This window comes from Sorghum bicolor, chromosome 5 (genome assembly GCF_000003195.3).
Source record: "Sorghum bicolor cultivar BTx623 chromosome 5, Sorghum_bicolor_NCBIv3, whole genome shotgun sequence".
Classification (NCBI taxonomy): Eukaryota; Viridiplantae; Streptophyta; class Magnoliopsida; order Poales; family Poaceae; genus Sorghum; species Sorghum bicolor.
This window is the reverse complement of record NC_012874.2, coordinates 27,273,066-27,290,412: the sequence shown is the minus strand read 5'-3', so window position 1 is coordinate 27,290,412 and position 17,347 is coordinate 27,273,066. Positions and strand designations below refer to the sequence as shown.

General features: G+C 40.9%; 1 protein-coding gene across 1 annotated transcript; it reads left to right on the top strand.

Annotated features, from left to right (window-relative positions):
- Positions 15,303-16,664, top strand: LOC8155596. The gene is made up of 2 exons (XM_021462019.1): positions 15,303-15,620; positions 16,314-16,664. Exons 1-2 carry the CDS (start codon positions 15,303-15,305, stop codon positions 16,662-16,664), a joined length of 669 nt encoding a protein of 222 aa, XP_021317694.1.

Sequence of the window (17,347 nt, the reverse complement as noted above, 5' to 3'; positions counted from 1 at the left end):
AGCTAGCAAGAAGAGCTTGTCTCCTTGGAAGAAAGGATCTTCTTGTTATGAATAATATTCAATATTCTTCCATGAGCAAATTTTATTCATCTTTATATGAATATGCATGTGAACTAGAGTATGGTTGTGTTCTTATCATGTTCATAGTATATGAACTAGTTCTTAGTTCTTGTGCTATGTTCTTGATATGTTCATCATTGTTCTTCATTGTTCATCAGATTAGTATGATTAGGATTATAATTAGGAATGGGATGATGGTTCACTGTGCTGTGATGGTTGCTCTTAGCCTAGCCTGACACTCCGAAGGGGTGGGGCCCGTGGGGGTTAGGAGTTGTTTCCAATTACGTGAACATGGTGTTCGGGTAGAGGGGTAGGTGGCAGGGTAGTGACAGCTCTGTCATCCTTTGCATTCCCCCACGATCAGGTATTCCGATAGGAGTTCTGTAAAGTCTCTATCGGCTGGGTATCCAGCTGCGGGGATCTCCCCTCATGTCAAGCTTAGTTCTAACTCCATTTATTGCTAATTAGATGATTCGCTAACAGTTCTATGCATAGTTATATGTGACTCATGCCTGCTTAAGTAGATTTATTTCTTTATTCTTTATTTATTATTTCTCTTCTATTTTATCCTCGAGGTTGATCCAATGTGTGTCCACTATCTTAAATATCATGTTTATTCCTATTTACTCTATGTCTACTAAGCAATCAATAAGTAATCATGTTTACACCATGTTTGATCCCTTTGCCTTCCTATGGGAATTATAAATTCGACACCCTTGAATACTCACGGGTTGAAATGCTATTATGATAGTTATGTCCGCTTGCAGTTATATTACTTCTCCATTCATGAACTATCGATTGGCGTACCTAAGTACCATTACTTAAGATTGTAATCCTTATGCACTTTCAAGCGTAGTGCCCCAGCTTGGCATATTGCAAGTAAGGATGGTTAGGAAGGCCAATCTGACATTCCTAATTATTGTTACCAGACTGCACTACTAAGGCCGGCGCCCTCGAGTTGCCTTGGGTTATCTCTCTGATGTAGCGGTAGTTACGGCATGCCAACACCCGACATTTCTGGTGCCATTGCTAAGGATGGATCTATGGTCTATTTTTAGTAATGACGCTAAGAAATGCCAACAACGCCCAAGCACCATGACGTGAGAAGAGGCTCATATGGCATGATAGAGGCCCAAGAGAGGCGCTCCAAGCTGCTCCCTTGAGTGGGCTCACATGAGGGATGATTAGAAGGCCCAAATTGATGAATAATAACCCAATAGAGCAAACGGTGGAAGAATTAGTCCCACATCACCTATCCAGAAGAGGTCGGAGGCTTTTCTTGGCTATAAATAAAGAGGCAGACCCCCCTCCCTAGGGGCACCATATTATGGAGATGTAGAGGCGTCCCTCAAATGGATGACCTCTCACCTCTAGAGAATTAAGACTAAACTTTCTAATGTAGTAGATTAGTTCTAGTTGAGAGTTAGGGAGAGCCGGGCTACGCCCGGGTTCTAGAGGAGTCTTCGGAGGACTCATCAAAGTTCTGGTATATCTTTGTATCTTTTCTTGTAAGACTTATGCTTTAATATGTTTTATCTTCTCTATCTACTTTTATGCATTACATTTGGGTTTGTGTTGTAGGACCGTAGTTGGAGCTTCCTAGCCCCCTTCTCATCTTTCCGTGACTAGTGTTCTGATGTCGCGAAGTGTTATTGTGTGATTGCTTTAGCTACCATGAATTAGTTATTATAGAACCCTAGCAATAGAGAAGTATTTAGGAACCTTAAACTCTCTCGTTGTCCTCTCACTTTAGAATTCTCCGGTGTGTGTCATATATGCATAATTCATATCATTGATTATTTACCCCTACTTTAGTTTAGACTAGTGTATTAGTTAGTAGATACATGATGGTAAACTATCAATATCTTTATCCATTGTTTCCTAGTGGTAAAATATAAATAACGATACCTGGAATACTCCCGGTAAAATGCTACAATGGTTTTCTGTGCGCTTGCGGAATCCTTCATATTTTAATTGCGCATAAGAAATACCAACGCCCTTAATGAAGGTTGTTTGGTTTGAAGCGATCAGACGGTTTGCTACATTAATCAATCTATTATTCAACAACTTACCAAAAATCTTAAAGCTACAATTAACAAGACTAATAGGCCTATATTGCTTAAGAGTCTTGGCATAAGGTTCTTTAGGTAAAAGAGTAATCATAGAAAAATTCAACCTTTCAAGGTTCAAACCCCCTTCTCAAAACAATTAACTAGGACCATGAAATCATCTTTAACAATATCCCAGAAAACCTGATAAAATAAGAAAGAAAAACCATCAGGCCCTAGGGCCCCTTCAGTATATGAGCCAATGACGGCCTCCTCACCTCAGCTTTTGAGAAAGGAGCTTCTAACAACTCATTTTTGTCCTCATAAACCTTTTCACTTTCTTCCCAAAAATCCTCATTTAAACTAACCCCTTCATCATCCTCCTTGCCAAACAAAGTTTTATAAAAAGACACTACATGCTTAAGCATGGCATCATTCTCCTCAATCCATCCCTCAGGCCCATCTAGCCTAGGGATCTTCTTCTTCCTGTTTCTTTGATTAGTTACAGCTTGAAAATAAGCTGCATTTCTATCACCTTCCTTAATCTTCCTATCTCTAGATCTCTATCCAACTTTTGTTTCTTCTAGCCTCCACAAGGCTTCTAAATATCTGATAATTGAATCCATTCCAGCTCTATCCTTCTAGCATAAAACATTTTTCTGAACTAATATCAAACTCTCCAAACTCCTTAAGGAGTTGCTGTTTGAGCTTTTGACTTCAGCATTCCTATTCCGAGACCAACCTTTTGCTTTCTTCCTAAGCAACCTAATCTTAAATTGCCAAATATCTAACGGATGAGGAAACACACAAGTGGTATTCCACACTTATGCCACTAAATCTCTGAAATCTGGTTGCTCAAGCCACCATTTTTCAAATCTGAAAATACTACGTTTCTTCCTCTCACTGCAATTCAAATTTAGGATTAAAGGCACATGATCACTATGAGCCCTAGCTTTTGTTGAAACAAATGCCAAAGGAAACTTTTGTTCAAAAGAATTAGTGAAAAAAACTTAATCAGTGGCTGCTCTTGATTATTGGTCCACATATATGACCTGTTCGAGGCTTTCAACTCTATCAATCCATATTTGTTAATCCAGTCTTTAAACATATCAACCCATTTAAGATTAACTATGGCATTATTTTTCTCCTTGCAACTAGAAACCAAATTAAAATCACCCCCAATAACAGTCGGACCATTCCAGTTATCTAGGAAGGAATCTAACTATTGAATAAAACTCAACTTCCCATCTTCATAAGGTGAACCATAAACCACAATTAATCTCGAAACAAACTTATCATAACAGTTTTTAACCATCACTAAAGCACAAAACTCCCCATTCATACAAGCCAACAATTCAAGATTTCTAGAATTAAAACCAAGAAGGATGAACCCAGCAGTGCCCTTTGCTAGCAGCACGTGCCAACTAAAATCCTTATGAATATATGTAGGAAAAGATGCATTGAAACTTTGCTTTTTTGTTTCTTGTAAACCCACAAAATCTAGACTATTATCCTTCACAAAATCAGCAAAGCACTGTAGACGACCTTCTTTATTTCGGCCCCTACATTTCCAAAATGCTCCAATCATCTTTAACTATATCAAAATTATTAACACAGCTTTTAGAAGCCACCACATCAACCTATGTCATATTACCCACACTAACCCCTTCTTTTAAACACTCATCACATCCCTCTACTAAAGGAGTAAAATCCTCAACCAAAATTTGAAGCTCAAGATTGCCAGGGAGGTTAACCTCCGGATTATTACTTTGAAATATCTCTCTATCACTCAATTCTTTAGATTTATCCCAGGCCACTCTTCCTTCGGGCTTTCTTTCCGCACTATTATTGACAGTCAAATAATGGGGAAAATTGGATTCAATTGTCAACCGGTCCTATCGAAAATAGGATTGACTATGGATTCGAGCCATAGCACATGGTTTCATAAAATCTGTACGATTTTCCCCATCTAAATCGAGTGGGTTTCCATGAAGAAGATCTTGTTCAGCATGTTCTATTCGATACTGGTAGGAGAAGAACCTGACTCGGTATTCTTAAAAAAAGAGGGGAAGCAGAACCAAGTCAAGATGATATGGATCGCCCCTTCTTCTTGCGCCAAAGATCTTATTTTCTAAAGGAACTGGGGCTACATTTCTTTTCAATTTCCATTCAAGAGTTTCTATATGTTTCCACGCCCTTTTTTTGAACTATCTGTGGTTGCTACCTCGAAAAAAAAAAAAAAAAAAAAAAAAAAATAATAATAATAATAATAATAATAATAATAATAATAATAATAATAATAATAATAATAATAATAATAATAATAATAATAATAATAATAATATAATAATAATAATAATAATAATAATAATAATAATAATAATAATAATAATAATAATAATAATAATATGGTTAATAGTATTGTTAATTTTATTTCGTCTAATTAAGAGTTGGGAAGCTTCATTCATAATTAGTAATAGGTTTTTTTAATAAAAGGGATGTAATAAAATTGTATTAACTTAAAAACGCATCCATAGTTAAACTGTGTCAGCTTTTTCTTTGGTTAGGCCTTGCATGTCATTATACATTCCGCTTGTACTTGTTGAGTTTGATGTAAACTCACCCTTGCTATTTCCCCCACACCACCAATGTGTAGTAAAATGCTGCTCAGAAGAAGGACAAAGATGCCGTGGAGTTTTGTAAAAGCCTATCAGAAGTGCTTAGCATACTAAGCCCCAGTTAGCCATCTCTGAGAGTAATGAAATCTGAGAAGAAGTTTAGCAACCCGTTTTGTGATACTCTAATAGTTGTAAGTGTTAAATATAAGTATATTTTCCGCTATATAACATTGTTTCTGATTTTTCTGTTCTATTATTGTGTGTCTGGACTTCCTGGACACACATATGACGACCCTAGTCTTCATTTGAAACCGGAGTGTGATAGACAACAAACTAGATTGTGACACAAGACAAATACAAGGATTTATCTAGGTTCGGGCCACGAGAGCAATGTAACACCCTACGTCCTGTGTCTTTGTGATTGTATTGATTGTATATGAGTCAAATCAAGGGGGGTCCTTGCCCGCTTGATATAGCACGGGGAGCAAGGTTACATATGAGGAAATTTAGATCTATAATTGGCTATAACTTTCTTATTCTACATAGGATACAAAATCTTCCATAACTGTCCAGGCTTTTTTGTTCGTCAAGTTGGTCTACATCCTTGTATATCATGGCGAACAGCTAGGTGGTCCACATGATCTACTCTCTCCTCTCGCATGGCCTATGTAATGCTATAAGGGTATACCGATCTATACCCCATATTGGGCAAGTCCGATCATCCAACTCCAACCCGGCTTGTTATACTGGCTAGGTTGACAGTTTTGCCGTTTACCATCACTACTACAGAATTGGTTTGTAAGAGCCAGGGTACTTCAACTGTAAGGGCGGCTGGTGATGTAACCGCCCTTACAGTGGATTTTCCATCAGCACCTGGCTTCTTGATCACGAGCAGCCCTTACAAATACCACAGTAAGGGCGGTTGGTAACACGAGCCGCCCTTACAAATGGCTGCATTTGTAAGGGCTGTTGTTGACCCAGCCACCCTTACTGTGGGATTTGTAAGGGCGGCTCATGATCCAGCCACTCTTACAAACTTATTTCTAAAGGTGGCTGGTGATTCAGCCGCCCTTACAAATCACGACTGTATATATGTTGCACCCTTCTTCTTCCTCCTCGGGTCACTCACTCCAACCCGAGGAGATAAGGTTTGGAGGCCTTCGGCACCTCCTAAAAATTGCTCTAGTGAGGGGGGGAGGTTTTGGTCTCAAAAACTATGATGGGAAGCTTGGAAAAGGTAAGAAAATGCTATTCCAACACTTTAATTAAAGTTTTAGTGGTTGGTTAGTGAGTAATTTAAGTTTTGCTTTTCTCTCTCTTCCATGGTGCTTGCGCTTTGTATGGAGCAAATTAGACCCTTGTTCTTAAGCTATTAGTTGGAATTAGTTAGAGATATGAGCTTTCCCTCTTTATTGGTCGATCTTGCTTGATTTTAGTGGTGATATATTTCACTTTATCATGTATGTGTAGATCTAGGATTTGCTTTTAAATTTTTTATTTATGGTTCATAAAATTAGAATGGCTTGGATATGAAAAATTGTTGGTGAAATAATAATTGTTTCTAATTGTTGACAATGGAACTATATATAAGTTTATTTACATAATTATATTTTAATAATTGTTGCTAATTATTGTTGAGTATAAGTATGTATACACAATTAATCTCTAGTTTGTATTTTTCTTCATTAATTTGTTTTTTTATGTATTTTGTATTTTTGTTTTGTTGTTAATTGTTGCTAATTGGTAAAATAATACTTGTTTCTTATTCATTTTTTAAATATTTAGTTTTATTAATAGCCAACTAAATAATTATCCTCTACCATGAGTATATACACAATTAATGTCTACTTTGTAATTTTCTTCGTTAGTTTATTTTGTTTTATGTATTTTGTATTTTTATTTTGTTTTAAAAGACGGACTACAGCAACTCTTGGATGTATGGTGGGTCAAGGATTGATGAAGGTTTTCGCGATGAGGTGGATAAATTTATTGAAGCTGCAGAGAAGCATGCTTTAACATTGACACATTATAAGGATACAATTATTTGTCCCTGCAAAGATTGCAAGAACCTTATGGCATTTGCAGATCTGAATACCATTAGATCACATCTAATTATGCGATGATTTGTTCCGAACTACACAGTGTGGACTCATCATGGCGAAACAACGGTTATTGATGATGGCAACTTTGATCTAGGAGATGCCGCCGAAGCCGAGAGCTATATGCACCAATACACAACTGAGCTTGAAGAAGAAACGGGCTATGACTATGGCAATGGACAAGGTGGTCAGTACTTTGGCAATCAAGATGGTGCTAATGATGCTGGTGATGTCGGCACTGATGGAGGAGCACGTGAGGGGGATGAAGATGACTTTGACAATTTAGAGGACATGATTCGGGCGATTGGACCAGAAATATTACTGCGGAATAAAGGTGTAGAAAATGTAGAGAGGGTGAAAAAGCATCGATGGAGACTGTGTACAGTGTTGAGAAGGGTTGTCCGACCCATTGGCCACAGCTCCGTTTTGTGCTTGAGCTACTCATCTTGAAGGCAAATACGACTGGTCTGACTGCAGTTTCAATGATCTGTTGGGTCTCTTATCATGGGTGTTGCCATAGCCAAACTTAGTTCCCACCAACACATATCATGCGAAGAAGGTTATAAGTCCATTATCAATGGGTGTTGAGAAAATAGATGCATGCCCCAACCACTGTATCCTTTTTCGTGGTGATACGTTCAAAGATCTAGACAAATGTCCACGGTGTGGGGCCAGCCGTTACAAGAACAATGACCTTTATAGTGGCGGAGAATCCTCCACCAGGAACAAGAGGAACAAGAATGGGGCAAAAAAGGTGGTACAAGAATCTCAACCACTAGAGGACACTACATTAGGCAACGATGCAAAGAAGAGAAAAATTCTCGCATTGGTAATGTGGTACCTGCCAGTGACCGACCGCTTGAGGCGTATCTTCATGAACCCTAAGGAAGCAGCGCTCATGACATGGTGGGACATTGAGCGCAACGTCGATGACGATGTCATTGCACACCCGGCCGATGCTAGTTAGTGGCAGGACTTCGATATGAACAACCCGCTGTTCAGCTCGGACCCAAGGAATGTACGATTCGCCTTGAGCACCGATGGAATGAATTCCTTCAATGAGAGGAACAGTGACCACAACACTTGGCCAGTGATCTTGAGCATGTACAACATCCCGACATGGTTGTGTCAGAAGAGAATGAATCCCATCTTGCTGATGTATGATGCGTTACGACACGAGACCTTCACATTAAGGGCAATAATAATCATGACTATCAACGATCACCCTGCGTTGTTTGCCTTGTCTGGACAGTTCAAAGGCAAGATGGGATGCTTAGTCTGTCTGGATGATACTAGGTGGGTGTTCCTAGATGGATCCAAGAAGAGTGTTTACATCGGGAATCGTCGTTTCTTAAAGGAAGGTCACAGGTACCGCAGTAAACTGTACTTAAAGTACTTTGGCAACATCCTAGAGTATGAAGAACGACCTCCAGAGAGACGTCATGATGGAAAATATGTGTATGAAATGGTGAAAACCATACACGTCATCTATGGAAAGAAGAAAATGGATGGAACGACTAGAGATAGAAGCACACCTCCTATCGAAGGGGTACCTTTTAAGAAACAATCGATCTTCTTTCAGTATCTGCCGTATTGGCCGCAATTGGAGGTCCCCCATGCCATTGATTCTATGCATGTTCAAAAGAATGTCTTTGAGAGTCTGATCGCTACCTTGATGGACACACCCAAGTCAAAGGATGGACTGAAAGCACGAAGGGACATTGAGCAACTAAAGGTGATGCCAGAGCTTCAACCAGTACGCCAGGATAATGGAAAATACACTCTGCCCGCAGCTACCTATAACCTAGACCTAGAAGAGAGGAGAGATTTATGCAACTTTATGAGGCAGATCAAAGTGCCGACTGGGTTTTCAGCAAACCCAAAGAAGCTAGTGTCGATGAAGGACCTATCGTTTCACTACTGCAAAGCTCACAATTGTCATATGATGCTAACAGTGTACCTACCAATTGCAATTTGGGCTATAAAGCAAGAGTTTTTGAAAATGGCCATCACCCGCATGTGCTACTTCTGGTCAAAGATCTCACAGAAGATGATTCGTAGGGAAGAGCTGAGCGACCTACATGATTTCGTGGTGGAGACCAGAACCAACTAGAGATGTGTTTACCTCCTGCTTTTTTGATATAATGGTACATCTTATGATTCACATGGTTCATCAGATAGAGGCAATGGGACCTTGCTACTTGCATGAAATGTGGTCCTATGAGCAGTTCATGTCGGTCCTAAGCCGATACGTGCATAATCGAGCACACCCAGAGGGCTCCATGATAGAGGGTTATAGTACTGAAGAGGTCATCGAGTGCTGTCAAGAGTTCCTAAAAGTATAGAGAGGGATTGGCAATCCTAATTCTCGTCACAAGGGTAGGGTGGCTGGGAAGGGCACATGTGGTGGAAAAACATTCATCAATAATGATTTTACAGAGGCCAGTCGAGCGCATTACTGTGTCTTGCAGAGCACAAAACTGATGCAACCGTACATTGACGAACACTTGGCTATCATTATGGAGGAGAGGAATGGCTGTTCAGATGATTGGGTCATGAAACAGCACAAGCAACGCCTAACTTCATGGCTGAAGGACTAGAACATACCAACTGGAGAAAGTGCAGATTCGATTGTCATTAGTAAGTTGGCAAGGGGGCCATCGAGATAAGTGATGTCTTGGAATGCTTATGAAATCAATGGGTACACATACTACACCCACACAAATGATAGTAAAAGTGTGAACCAGAACATTGGTGTTCGATGTGAGGCAGTCGACGGGCACGGGAGAAAGGTCCCTTACTTTGGCATAATGGAAGATATATGGGAGCTTGAGTATGGAAGGGATCTAAAGATGGCCCTATTTCGATGTCACTGGGTCAAGCAACATAATGTAAATGAGATTGGATTGACAGTCCTAGACCTACAGAACATAGGATACCAAGATGACCCTTGGGTGCTCGCTTCAAGTGTCGCACAAGTTTTCTATTTGCCAGACCCGCTAAGTATCCGCCCCCCGAGGAAGAAGATAATGCATGTGGTTGTCCCCGGGAAACAGCATCTTATCAGAGTTGATGGAGTGGATGATGTTGAAGCTCACAATAACTACGAAGAGATGCATTTGTTTTCTGACTTTAGTAGGAAAATCAGTGTTGTGGAAAGAAACCTACCAAAAAACATAATGTCATGGGAAAGAAAAGGTGGCAAGGCAAAATTTGTTACAGTGGGTCCTAGCTAATTCGAATAAGTGTGTGTATGTGTGTGTGTCTGTATCTGTAAAACTACCTGTTGTGTATGCTTGTGAGTCGGACTATATATTTACGTATGTTTGTGAGACTTGACGAAACTACACATTCATAAAACTTTCTCCAATGGAAAAATGGTCTATATATCAAATGTAGATATTGATGAGTGGAACAAACTTGGTATTCATGACTTTTCATGTTGGGGTCGTCTAGGGTGTCGAAACTCGCACGTTGCTATCAAAATTTTGAAATTCAAGATTCGAGCGGTCCAAACTCAGTCAAATGTAAAGTTGACCAGTACCAGAAATGTAGATCTTGATGTGATTGACAAACTTTGTATTTATGATTTTTCTAGTTGACACCGTCTAGGGTTCGGTCAAAGAGCTTTTCTGTTAAAATCTAATAGTTGACTTGGTCAAACGTGGTCGAACGAGGCACTAAATGACCCCATATGAAAAACTTTTGAATACAAGAGTGTTAGAACTCATCAAAACCTACATTTCATACATGGACCATTTCATCAGCTGAAAAAGCTTCGGTAAACTATGTTCAAATGTTTTGAAAACCCAAGACTTGACTTGGTCAAACATGGTCAAACGAGGCACTTAACGACCTCACCCGAAAAATCTTTGAATACAAAGTTGTTATAACTCATCAAGATATACATTTCATGCATAGGCCATTTTACCATCCGGAAAAGTTTTGGTAGACTATATCCACAAAATCTTGAATCTCACATAGACTTCATGAAACAATACGCGGGACTTGTGGATTTCGAACTACACATTCATAAAACTTTCTCCAATGGAAAAATGGTCTATATATCAAATGTAGATATTGATGAGTGGAACAAACTTGGTATTCATGACTTTTCATGTTGGGGCCGTCTAGGGTGTCGAAACTCGCACGTTGCTATCAAAATTTCGAAATTCAAGATTCGAGCGGTCCAAACTCAGTCAAATGTAAAGTTGACCAGTACAAGAAATGTAGATCTTGATGTGATTGACAAACTTTGTATTTATGATTTTTCTAGTTGACACCGTCTAGGGTTCGGTCAAAGAGCTTTTCTGTTAAAATCTAATAGTTGACTTGGTCAAACGTGGTCGAACGAGGCACTAAATTACCCCATATGAAAAACTTTTGAATACAAGAGTGTTAGAACTCATCAAAACCTACATTTCATACATGGACCATTTCATCATCTGAAAAAGCTTCGGTAAACTATGTTTACATGTTTTGAAAACCCAAGACTTGACTTGGTCAAATGTGGTCAAACGAGGCACTTAATGACCTCAGCCGGAAAACCTTTGAATACAAAGTTGTTATAACTCATCAAGATATACATTTCATACATAGGCCATTTTACCATCCGGAAAAGTTTTGGTAGACTATATCCACAAAATCTTGAATCTCACATAGACTTCATGAAACAATACGCGAGACTTGTGGATTTCGAACTACACATTCATAAAACTTTCTCCAATGGAAAAATAGTCTATATATCAAATGTAGATATTGATGAGTGGAACAAACTTGGTATTCATGACTTTTCATGTTGGGGCCGTCTAGGGTGTCGAAACTCGCACGTTGCTATCAAAATTTCGAAATTCAAGATTCGAGCGGTCCAAACTCAGTCAAATGTAAAGTTGACCAGTACAAGAAATGTAGATCTTGATGTGATTGACAAACTTTGTATTTATGATTTTTCTAGTTGACACCGTCTAGGGTTCGGTCAAAGAGCTTTTCTGTTAAAATCCAATAGTTGACTTAGTCAAACATGGTATTTGTAAGGGCGGCTTCATCAGGAACCGCCCCTAGAAATGTATTTGTAAGGGCGGCTCACTCACCAGCCGCCCTTACAAATGAATCGGGTATATATACAATCGCCAAGAATATTTGGCTAAGTCTTGGGCGCATTAGTCTCTGTTGACGCCGGCAGGCTGCCCGACTCCGCCGCCAGCCGCCCCGTGCGCTCCTCCTCCCTCCAGCCCGGCTGCCCTCCTCCCTCCTCCCTCCTCCGTCCTCACTGGCGGCCCTCCACCCTCCTCCCCGCTGTTGGCACCCGTGCTTGCGCGTGCCGACACCACACGGTGTCTATGGTTTCGAGATCCGCCACGCCTGCACCTCGTCTGTTTACGGCGGCGGTCGCACTTCCTCGGCGGCGCAGCGCAGTCGCGCCACCACCCCCTCCTGGCCGCCCCACCCCGCCCAGACCAGGTGCACAAGGTACGCACACACGCAACACGCCCGGCCTCTCCCGAGTCCTGACCTAGGAATCGTATGCGCCAGTTGTCTGGCTCGTTGATTAGGCCCATCCCTAGTTCTATCTGCTTGCCAGGTTTCTTAATTGGCTGCGACTTTGTTTATGAATTTTGTTTGTGGTTGCCGGTAGGTTATCCTATTCTATCTTCTCTTTGGCAGCATGGATGAATCCATGCCCCTTGCTATGTTGAGGCTGCAGGACAGCAAGATTGTCGTTGGCTATTTAGCTTACTTTGTTGATTTGCTCGTATTTGTTCTTGCTAGATTGCCATTGTTTTTCGGTCAGTGCAGCACTACAGCTTAGTATGGTATTAATTAATGGAATTATTTAAAATATGAGCTGATGATCTAGACATGTTTCTGAAATTGTCCAACTGCCAATGATGAAATTATCCAACTGCATACATTAATTTAGAATATGAGCTGATGATCTAGACATGTTTCTGAGGCCACTATTTATGCAGTTCATTCCTCTCCTGTCCTGTATTTTGTTTTGCCAACTCTTCCGTCTCAAAACCTTTAATTTGTTTTGCCAATGATGAAATAGAGCAATTCTCCTATACTCTACACGACTTTCCTCTCCTACTGTTGTCCAACTCTCCTCTCCTCTTCTAGTACTAATATCTCTACTACTACTGTACTCTCCTCTCTCTACTGCATCTATCAATTTCTATTTGTTAACTGAGCCTGTGATGCTTCTTTATTTGTTAACTGAGCATATTGCCACTGCCTATGATGATCATATGCCAATTTTGAACACTTTGAGGACATTTTATGTGAAATGAGCACATTACTTGTTGAATTGATCACATGCCACCCACTGTTATTGCTTCTATAGCGTGTTGCCGATTTGGATGCCAATTTTAGTAAGCTAACTGTAGTAACAGTTAGTGAATGGCATATGCAACTGTGGTTTTTTTGGAAATTTTTATAAACTGTCATTTCTCTACTATTTATAATATAATTGCAGAGGCAGTGGCATATGAATGATGGAGTTTTACCCATGACTATAAACTATTATCTTTTACCACTGCTACATTTCGTACTCTACTAATACTACTAGCTGCTACTATGCTCTTCTCTTCCCTTTTCTCTCCTATCCTCTCCTCTTCTTTGTTTTGCCAATGATGAATTTGTCTAAATCCATAGATAATATGGGATATGAGCTGATGATCAATAACTTGTGAGGGACTTGGCATCATCACAACAGCCGTCCCTACTTTACCTTGACTCTTATTTGTTATGATGCCGTGGTGCTCAAAGTTTATGATCAAATGATGATTGACATATTTCTGAGGCCATCCTTCCTTGCCTTTTATTGTCCAAGTCCATGCATTAAGTTAGAATATGATCTTCCTTGCCTTTTATTGTCATAGTAGTAGAGATATTGTTCCCTTTTAAAGAAAAATATGTACAACTGATCTGATACTGTGATATGTCAGCTTATGGCATATTTGGACCATATTTGCCAAGTCTCCCCACTACTTTCTCCTTTGTTTTGCCGATGATGAAATTATCCAACTACATACATTAATTTAGAATATGAGCTGATGATCTAGACATGTTTGTGAGGCCACTATTTATGTAGTTCATCACTCTCCTGTCCTCTACTTTGTTTTGCCAACTCTTCCCTCTCATGTCCTTTACTTTGTTTTGCCGATGATGAAATAGAGCAACTCTCCAATACTCTCCACTGCTTTCCTCTCCTACTGCTGTCCAACTCTCCTCTCCTCTTCTAGTACTAATATCTCTACTACTAATGTACTCTCTTCTCTCTACTCTATCTATCTATCTTTATTTGTTAACTAAGCCTGTGATGCTTCTTTATTTGTTAACTGAGCATATTGCCACTGCTTATGATGATCATAGGCCAATTTTGAACACTTTGAGGACATTTTATCTGAAATGAGCACATCAATTGTTGAATTGATCACTTGCCACTCACTGTTATTGCTTATATAGCATGTTGCCAATTTGGATGCCAATTTTAGTAAGCTAGCAGTAGTAACAGTTAGTGAATGGCATATGCAACTATGGTTTTTTGGAAAGTTTTATAAACTGTTATTTCTCTACTATATATAATATAATTACTGAGGTAGTGGCATATGAATGATGGAGTTTTACCCCCTGACTATAAACTATTATCTTTTACCACTGCTACATTTCATACTCTACTAATACTAATAGCTGCTACAATACTCTTCTCTTCCCTCCTCTCCTATCCTCTCCTCTTTGTTTTGTCAATGATGAATTTGTCTAAATCCATAGATAATATGGGATATGAGCTGATGATCAATAACTTGTGAGGGACTTGGCATCATCACACAAGCCGCCCCTACTTTACCTTGACTCTTATTTGCTATGATGCCGTGGTGCTCCAAGTTCATGATCAAATGATGATTGACATTTTACTGAGACCATCCTTCCTTGCCTTTTATTGTCCAAGTCCATGCTTACTACTACTGCTAGCTTACTACTGCTGCTAGCTTACTACTGCTGCTACCTTACTACTGCTGCTAGCTTACTACTACTGCTAGCTTACTACTGCTGGTAGCTTACTACTAGTGCTAGCTTACTACTACTGCTAGGTTACTACTGCTATTAAGCTGCCATACTCTTCTCTTCCCTCTCCTCTCCTATCCTCTCCTCTTCTTTGTTTTGCCAATGATGAATTTGTCTAAAATCCATAGATATATGGAATATGAGCCGATGATCAATAACTTGTGAGGGACTTGGCATCATCACAACAGCCGCCCCTACTTTACCTTGACTCTTATTTGTTATGATGTCGTGGTGCTCCAAGTTTATGATCAAATGATGATTGACATATTTCTGAGGCCATCCTTCCTTGCCTTTTATTGTCCAAGTCCATGCATTAAGTTAGAATATGAACTTCCTTGTACTTGGCACCATCATCACTACTGCTAGTGCTAATTATTTGATTTCTTCTGTCTACTAGAACAAAGCACGAAATGTCGAGGTCGACAGACAGTGCAGCCCAAGGCCTCGGAAATTCTGAGTTGCCACCCCAGGAAGGGCAAGAGATAGAGGACCAGCTTACTCAGGAGCAGTTGGATGAAGAGTTACAAAATGATGTTGATGTAATGCTTACTGAAGAGGATGTTCATGAGGAGGAAACTAGAGAGACTTTTGAAGGTGAAGAAGAGGAGGATGAGGACGAGAGCTCATCCTCGGGGGGATATGTAAGTCCCGACGATCCTCACCCAACAGAACCCAGACGGAGGCCAACAGAGGATGAGTTGGACCCTGATTTTGACATGACATCAGAGGTAGGGATACAGAGCCTTTGCATCCTGTATAATTTGCTAAGGCTCTAGTATTGACAAGTCTTATACGCAGCTCCCTCCTAGACCCCCGAAAAGACGACGTCGTCGTCCGGCATGTTTTGTTGATCATGATGAAGCACGTGAAAGGAGAGAGGAGGCAACAGCCACAGAGTCTAACACTCAGACCTCTGCTCCACATCCTCAAGCCACAACCACGACCACAACTCCCGCACCAAAGAGGGGACGAGGGAAAAGACGTTCAAACCAATATCCAAGGAAGGGGGTATGTTATGTGATAACAGCGGTCGGGCCAGATGGGGAGATCCTTGAGCCACTATAGTACGTCTCTAGATTTTGTAATGCAGTCGGGGCACTGGTAAGAGAGCATATGAACCCAGCAATCCATATGTGGAGTGGCTCTGATGGTGTACCTGAGAGGGAAAAGCAAGTGCTATGGGATGAATGGCTGATGGTCACTTTTAGGTTGCTGGAGGGAACTCATGAACTGGTAAGACAACATACTTTCAAGATGATGGGCAATGCATTCCAACGTTGGAGGTCATATCTAAACGTAACGTATGCTTCGAAGGGGTTAACTCCCTTTGAAGAGTTTGGCAACATAACTCACAATCAATGGGCGCAATTCTTGGCCAAGAAGACTTCACCTGAAGCACTGGCTATTAGCAAACGTAATAGCGAGCAGGCAAAGAGGAACAAATACCACCCTCGCTAGGCCCCGGTGGCTACAAGGGTAAACAGGACAAGTTTCAAAAGTTGGATGCAGCGGCTGAGGCTTCGGAGGATCCAAAGATGCAGAAATTAGTGAAGTGGAAGACACGTGTGAAGCAATGGATATATGCGAGGAGTGTTGATTCATCGGCCCTTAAGTTTGCTGAGCCAGACACCGAAGAGGCAGTATCGAGGATACTAAAATATGCTGAAGACTCAGAGAAGGGCACATTCACCCCTTCTAGAGAGAAGGATGAGCTGAGCCTTGGCTTGGGAAACGCCGAGCACACCGGCCGCACCAGAGGTCTAGGAAAATAGACGACCTGGAAGCAAGGATTCAGAGAGGATAGCAATATCTATAAGAAACATAACAGAAATCAAGAGGCCAGTCTTGAGCTCCATGTGAAGGCTCTAGTTGCGAAGGCGCTTTTGGAGCAAGGTCTATCTACGGAGCCAAGAACGCAAATTCAGCCGGTGGGAGAACTCGCTTTAGTTTGCAGCCCTTCAGATGTTCATAGCAGCCAAGGCTCCACAACCTCAATCACTGTCGATCGCTTACGGGAGCCAGCTAGCTGCACCCTATTGGTTCCAGGCCGGTCAAGCAAGCTACGTGAGGTGGCAATCGGTAGGGCACATCCTCCTGGAGGCGTCTGGCATGGTAACCCCATCCCAGACGGCTACACAAGGGTCGAAGTGCATACCGTGAATCCCAACTACATTTCTTGGGAGATAGAATACCCAACTCCCGAGGGGCTGGTTAAGCTTGGAGATGTCATAAATCAGTTTATCCTTTGGCACAAAAAGGACATTGTGTTGAATGTTTCGCCCACTCTTAGTGAAGTACATATGCAGCTAGATGATCAACATGGGGACGTGTATTCACCGGCTCGTGGCGACCACATGACTGGTGAGGTGCCACATTCTTCCCAAACTCCTAGGGACCACGTGCCTGAGGAGAAACAGACTTCTCTAGCTCGTCATACCGAGCAAGTGAGTGAAGG